This window comes from Hypomesus nipponensis, chromosome 2, assembly GCF_054491055.1.
Source record: "Hypomesus nipponensis isolate SF chromosome 2, ASM5449105v1, whole genome shotgun sequence".
Taxonomy (NCBI): Eukaryota; Metazoa; Chordata; class Actinopteri; order Osmeriformes; family Osmeridae; genus Hypomesus; species Hypomesus nipponensis.
Genome location: NC_140362.1, coordinates 9946883 through 9954518, shown reverse-complemented (window position 1 = coordinate 9954518; position 7636 = coordinate 9946883). Strand labels below are relative to the sequence as shown.

Here is a 7636-nt window from a genome sequence, read left to right as displayed (position 1 = left end):
ATTTAGGCGCTGAAAGTTTATTCTATCCAGGTGACTGGAGGAGGAAGAGAGGTGTATAAGTGCATGCGAAGATCCGTAATTCCTTCCGTTGAGTCTCAAGGAGAAAATTGTGCTATTATTAGGGTTCCATTGGAAGTGTAGGTGCGTCATGGGAAAGGGGGAGGGGCCTGGGGCTGGAGGGCTGAATGTTCTGTCTGATTATATGGAGGTCATGCCTCGAGGGAACTCATGGGCGAGAACGCGCCTTTGAAGCAGGCGGATTCATAGTGCTTGTTCAGATAAGATTTGAGCGCGAAGGTCTTGTCGCATCGTTTGCATTTGAAGTGCTTGAACGCCGAGTGAGTCTGCATGTGCGCTCGAAGGTTGGAGCGGTCGGCGAACGCCTTCCCACAGTGAGCGCAGCCAAAGGGCTTCTCTCCCGTGTGTGACCTCATGTGGCCCTGCAGCAGCCAGGGTCTGCTGAAGGCCTTGCCACAGATGTCGCACTTGTGCTTGAGGTCATGCGTCAGCAGGTGCATGGCCATGGCGGGCATCGACACGTACACCTTGCCACAGGTGGGGCACTTCTTGGCCATCTTGCTGTCCAGGCTGCGGTGCGTCTGTTTGTGTCTGCTCAGGTTGGAGGACGTGGCGTAGGTTTTCCCACACTCGTTGCACGTGTGTCGCTGGATGGTCCTGGGACTGCTGATCACTTTCCTCCGTGACCTGCCGTCCGTGATGAAGAAGGCGTCCACTGTGTAGCCCTCGCTCACCGCCGTGTCCCCGTTGATGTAGCCACCGTTGAGCTCCGACTGCGGGCTGTCGGGCTGGTCCGAGTCCGGGGCCCCGTAGTCGCTGTGGATGCCGTCATAGAGAGGCTCTGGGGAGGGCACTTTGATGGCTCCGTCGCTTTCTCCATCGTACACAGACGGGCTGATGTAGTCACTGATGTAGCCTGGCGATGAAAGAACAAGATCTTTATTAAATTATTCATACATGCGTGGGGATTTAAGTGAGAGCAATCTCCTTAATAGACGCAACAAGCGAGCTGGCACCATCCCGCTTGAATGATTGACTACAGCACGTGCAATCAACCAAGGCCCATGGGTGCGATGCAGTGGGCTAATCCAGCCAGTAACAGCTTGTCTAAAACATGTTTTTTTGGAAACTATCGCTGGTGCTGCTTTTGGCAGGAAACTACAAACACCAATAAACATTATAAACACTAGCCAAAGCCTACGGTCAATGAAAACAAAGAACCATTGTGAAAAAGCTATTATTCTTTGCGCCATGCTGACGTTGCACCCTCAGTCTCGAGCCACGGATAGTTGACAACACCAAAAATAGTCTATTTGTGTGATCCACTGAGAGCATAATACGGTTAAAGATTGTAGTCTACATTGGAAATCAATGTCATCTAAGGACGTTAAGTGTCATAGGTTTATCAAGTGTTTTACAGAGAAGCAACATCGACTGCGTGCAGAAATATGATGCACACTTGTAGGCTGTGAAGAAGTTCAGCATCAGAACCGTCATCCCAACTATATTAGCCTACCTGGCGGCGTTTGTACCTACATGGTAAATAACATGAAAAATACATTTGACTTTAGGCCTACTTGACAAGAAATATGTCTAACGATAATTGTGGCAACGACCGACAAGGTCCGACGGTTACACGTTGAGTCATCAATGGAAAGCATGCACAAACATGCAAACATGGCAAAAAAGGCACATGCTTATTGAGCAGAGAGGAATACAGTCGTGTTACCAAATTCTGTACTCACCTTTATCGTGAATCCGCAGACTGAGGTCTGTCCTGGATCGCCCATATGAACTCTCGAGATCCGCGGATGAAAAATCATCAAGCTTCACCTTTTTGACCAGGAAGGACCTTGGCATGGTTTTTCTGCTAGACACACACGACCGGCCAGCGCGGAGTCCTCTCCTCTCCTTACACACAGTCAAAGGAGGTAATTTAAAAAACAAAAGGTTCCGATACCTGCCTGATGAAGGGAGTAGCCTATCCGGACAGCCCTCTCCCCCGTATTGCTTATGGATTCGGTTCCGCTGCTCCCCGCTCTGCAACTCCGTTTCTCGCGCAAGGAAGAAATGCAACTTCAGCACTGGACAGCTCCCTCTCGCAGGCAGGCAGACTCGCTCAGCGCAACACGAAAGAGCGGCGGCAGTGCACCCTGCAGTGTGCGGCGGGATCCTTTCTCAACGTGCCAAAAGATGCAGAAAAAAAGTATGTCGCGCTCTAGAAGTGTAAACCCTTAAAAAAAACTGGGCAGCAGTCAGCGTAACTCAATTACTCTCCTATTATTCCAACTCCAGGTAATATTTACATGTACAAAAAAATGGGGAATGATGTCAGTTGAAACGCTCCGCCGCTCTGCCACTCTAGCCCGTTCCGCAGCCTTCTTGTTGCCGTGTGTCTGGCTACGTTGATCAGCTGTTGGGATTTATATGGCGCAGCGATCAGGTGGGAGATGGAAATGGAAGAGCTTAATTTAATCCATCAGAGATCTCCAGGGAACAACATTGGGCCCGGATGATTTATTGATGCTGTTACTCGTCTCCCCTTCCTAGTTTTTTTTTGTGAAGGAGTGCGCCGCCATGTTCTTTAGAGATAAGAACGGAAATTATTGTTATATTTCAAGTCGCCCTCTTCATTGAAACTAGCACCTTCCGTCAGCCTCGCTCACAACGCACGCATTTTATATTGGAGTTTCTCACGGTTTTTAGCGGTTTCTCCCCCTCATGCGGCTATGCAGTGCATATCCTCCTGCACATTTTCTGATGACAGAGCTTTTCTTCGAGGAATTTTAACTACTATGCACCCCTTAATTATCATACAATACAGCCTAAGGGCAAGTTGCTCTTCACGAAATCAACCGCTTTACAGTTGATAGGCTTTAATAGATAATTAGCCTGACGGGTAATTTCATGTCATGCTGTTGAGGTCGTTATCCATTCTTGGTCAACTTTAATATTAATTTTCTATATGTCCATGTAATTGGAGAACTTCATAGCTGCATCTGAATGCAGACGTTGAAACAAAAATAGATGACATTGATGAACCATGAGGTCTTAATTACAACTCTATCTTATTATCGAAATATTTGACGGGAAGGCCTCAGATGTGGGATGTCCTAAGCCTGGTGTCCAGCTCTCGAAGCCCGAATACCTACTGTACCACAAGACCAAGAGGTCATCGGAGTTCAAGGACAATGTTTGAATTCACAAGTCTCCGTCAGCGCCATGCAGGGCCTCACCTTAATGCCTGTGTTGTTTTGTTTGTTTTCCAACCACCTCTGCTACAGATGCACCCATGTGTTGGCCAGAACTTGAATAATGACAAGACTGTAGCAGGAGCCAGTGGAGTGATGAGGATTCTCAACTCGTACGTTACTGTTGGACATCTGGTCTTCTAATCAGAAAGAAACATATGAGCAATTACCTGGAGACAGGCTTTGGGATGTCCAATTAAAGACTACATTCACCAGCTGGGAGGAGGCATACCTACCTGCGGGCTATTAGCTCCATGTGTACTTTTCACGCTAGACGCACACTTTAAGGCTCACCTCGTAGTCAGGCTACTCCACACACGTAATTAACATCCCGTTTCTGGAAGGATCTTCTAGGTGAGCTATGGACACCGTTCCATTGTTGTCTAGAAACAAGTGTCGCCTCATCTAAGCTTTTTTTGTCATCCTGAATCAAAACGCATTACTCGTCAGTCCCCTCGGAGAGGTATTGTTTGTTTTTAATTGATACCCTCCAGTGGATTTGTGTGTTCATGTACAGAGACACATGTTCACACACACACACACACACACACATGCAGGTGGCAGCCTTGAGCTTGAGGTGGCAGTGGCAGTGCCCACTCCGGGACTGGTCCCCAGCTGGTGCACAGTCCTAGTAGGACGCCTTGTGTGTGTGTGTGTGTCGGTAGGGTGGGTGAGGGCATGTGTGTGGCAAGAGGCTGGATAGGGGCTAGGGCTAGGCAGAGACTCCAGCTGCCGGCCCCCAACCGCCCCCCCCCCCCCCCCCACCAACCCCCTCACACACACACACACACAGCTCACTGCCTGCAAGCAGATGGAGCCTGTCAGGGAGGGGGGGGGGATTGAGGCCGATGTGGAGGGGAGACGGTGGGATGGGTGGAACAGCAGAACGGATAGCGCCGGAACGTACGAGCCCAGTGTGTCCTCCAAGTCCTGTGGCACAAATGAAAGGACTCAATCTGAAACTAGTTGTTGTGTTTTCCTGCTGATGGTCCCGATCTGAGAGAGGGCAATTATCTGTAACATGTGGATGGGGGCGGCTGTGGTGCCTCTTGTCAGCGTCTTCCTCACTCAGGTCTCTTTTACGCACTGAACCAGTTTGATTAGAGCCGATTATACACTTCACTCTCAAAGCCAATCACACAGCACTTAGCATCTTGAAGAAAAGGAGTCCTGTTCTCCAGTCAAGGTGCAGAACGGCTGGTGAGACTCTTAAAACAATCCCATCTCTACCATCTCTCCCATCTCGTAATCAGTGCTTCCACGGAGGTGCATTGTTCCTTTAATTGATGAAGCGCTGGACTGTTGAAACAAGCTATTTTTCAACCCCCCCCCCCCCCCCCCCCCCCATGCACACACACATTCTCGTCTAAGGAGGCAACAGAAGGTGTACTGTGTCTGTATTTCAGGGAGACGAAGGAGAATGCTGTGCATTGTCCCTGGGAAGGCTGTCGCAGTAACACTAAATATTGCTGAGGCTCTGTCTCATCAGGGCCCACAGCATATACATGCAGACAGAAGTGCTGGCCTAGGAGGGAAATCTAGCCACTTTTTCGCCCCCCCTGCCTGTTTCTGATGACGCCCAGTGAAATATAATGCAGGCTGCATTAGCTCACAGACGGAGAGATAGATAGAGAGAGAGATAGAGAGAAAGAAAGAAAGAAAGAGAGAGAGAGAGAGAGAGAGAGAGAGAGAGAGAGAGAGAGAGAGAGAGAGAGAGAGGGAAAGAGAAAGGGATAGAAAGAGTGTGAGAGAAAGAGAGTGGGAGAGAGAGAATGGCCCAGATCGGACCTAAGCTAGGGGACACGTAGGGGACAGAACAAGACTGAGAACTCACACGCACGCACACCAACACACACACACAAGCACAGACATACACACGTGCATATAGAACTTTGGTGAGGCAATGAGTGTCGTCATCGAGGATTTTGATTTAAGATGATTTAAAGGCACTTTACCAGACAGCGATTAAGGAATCGTTCAGGGCTCAAGTTTTTCAATGTTGTATCTGTCTACTTTCAAGATGTTTTTTTATTTATTTTTATCTGAGACTACATTTACTGGTAATCTTTCTACGAGAACCCTATCTTTTTTTGGTAGCAACCAGTGTATTTTATCATGGTGGCTGCGGCCTTGAGTGGGAGTCGAGTAAAGTAGAACCCAGTATTCCACCTCGAGGGAACAGCTCATCCCAAACTCACTCCCCCACGTAATCACATGAATCGGATAGATTGCATTTATACAGACACTTGAATTGCCATGTGACAGTTTAATAGATGACCTGCTAACAAACATAGTTTTTATTCCCCTCAAAAGGAAAAGGGGGAACAAAAAATCATTACCCACAACAGACAGACAAACATTGATGTGTCACATGTGATAAATAGAGACATATTTCTGGTAGCTGCGGTGGGCTGCTGTGTACCGGGTGTAGATCCCCATCTGCTGATGTCATTATTATCTGCTGGATTCGACCCAGTCTGTCGTTGTGGAGGCTGAGGCTGGAAGAGCCAGGAGCCAGGAGGATTCAGGAGGAGCCAGAAGGACTCGGGAGGATTCAGACAGGACCAGGAAGAGCCTGGAGGAGTCAGTAGGAGTCAGAAGGGACCAAGAGGAGCCTGAAGGGGTCAGGGTGCTAGGTTCAGCCACCTGCCCATCCAGTAGCCAACCTGGCAGGCAAGTCAGACAGGCCATGCAAAGCTCCAGGACACTACTGTAGCTTCTCTTCTCTCCCTTCCTTTCCTTTCATCTCCTCCTCCCCTCGCTTCTCTTCTCCTCACACGCTGCTGGCATTATTGAGAGTGTTATATCCCAATTCACAGCTGTATTGGTTTTTAGATTGGGTGTCTGGACGACCCACTGTTTGAGTGAAAGAGTGTCCAGCACAATGAGAAGACATAGACCCTCCAGGATATTGTATGTACATGCACTTGCGTAAGCACAAACACAGATGAACACGCATACACACACACACACACACACATGCATCTGGTTGTAAGTTGTATTCTAAAAGGCATGTTCAGCTTCCACCAGTAGCATCGTGGTGGTTCTTAAAGAGGACATTACTGCAGAATGTTCTGTTGATGAAATAAGAGATTATTACCTTTAATGCTCCATACATGCCCCAGACACAAAGCGCAGTTCGACAGAAATTATCCCGATACATGTGCATCCTTCAAAGAGAGCATCATAAGGGCCTCTTCATTAAAGGAAGACATGACACATCGGAAAAAAACATGAGGCTCTAATGGAATGTGTGTGAGGGTGTGTATGTTTCATATTTACCTCCCTTTTGGAAACCTCTGAAACTCACTGTTGATTATCTGTATGTTACGTAAAAAGATGAATAGCTGGGCGGTACTAATAGGGCTCTGCAATTCTATGGCAATTTTTTCCTAAATTGGAGCTGCAGGCCTGTGCTCATCTTGGGAGTAGCATAGCACTGAAAATGGCTGTGGCCCAGCCTCTAAACGAAACGTTGCTGTTCAGAACGATTTGTAACAATAGGAGATGCCACTAATGATTCCTTGAGGAACTCTCCTCGTGTCTGCAAATATCCTTACAGAACTCCTTACAGTTCAGAGAAATCAGCAGAGAGAAGAAAAAGGTTCTGAGAGAAACCTCATCTGGATCCAGAAGGTCCTACAGTTATGGCAAAGTTAAGGTTCCTATTACATTTTTTAGCTTCACAAAAAAAGACTGACATCGAAACAACTACATAACTGAAACCAAACAACGCTGTTTTCTGTTAAAGTATAAAATGTATTATGGTTTACACATTTGTTCACAATATAGTACATATTAACATAAATAGTTTGAAATTATGAAAGAAAGATGGCTATACTTTTTGATTGTTTCTGTTGAAAAGGTGAATACGTTTGTTAATGTAGTAGTCACATGGCTGTAAATGTGGATTCCTCAGGTGAAGATAAATGAACTTGTGACTGACACTGGTTCGTCTGAGAATGAGAATAAATCTTCTCTCCTCAGCCCCAGTTAATAAATGGCGGTGTGTACGGTTTGGTTTCTGAGATTAAAGTAGCTCTCTCTCTCTCTCACCCAGGAGACGGACTAGAGGAAGAAGGAGAGTGCTGCAGGGGGTTTCCAAAGCCATATCATTTGTGGAGAATTTCAGCAACCTGGGCTTTTTCAATTAGCTTGTGCTGTTTCTATGGCATCAAGCAGGCGGGGTGTAGAGCTAAATATGATAGATGTTTAATAGTGGTGTAAACGCTGTCTTTTACACCTTAAACAGCCATGGAGTGAGGGTCTATTCAACAGAGTACAGGGGATAGACTGAGACATCAGAGGGAAAAAAGCTTTTTTTCTTATTCTAATGGCAGAAAGATTGCAGTGGTTTTGTCTGTGAG

The 7636-nt window shown here is 47.1% G+C and overlaps 1 protein-coding gene across 1 annotated transcript; it reads right to left on the bottom strand.

Moving 5' to 3' along the window:
* Positions 1–209: 209 nt before the first annotated feature.
* Positions 210–1878, bottom strand: scrt1b (scratch family zinc finger 1b). The gene is made up of 2 exons (XM_084669476.1): positions 1764–1878; positions 210–934 (listed from the first exon to the last, which is right to left on the bottom strand). Exons 1-2 carry the CDS (start codon positions 1876–1878, stop codon positions 210–212), a joined length of 840 nt encoding a protein of 279 aa, XP_084525602.1.
* Between the last annotated feature and the right edge of the window lie 5758 nt (positions 1879–7636).

Coding starts and splice junctions, on each gene's coding strand:
- scrt1b (XM_084669476.1), bottom strand. CDS start 1,878: ATGCCAAGGTCCTTCCTGGTCAAAAAGGTGAAGCTTGATGATTTTTCA. Junction 935..1,763: donor TCTGCGGATTCACGATAAAG/GTGAGTACAGAA, acceptor TTTCATCGCCAG/GCTACATCAGTGACTACATC.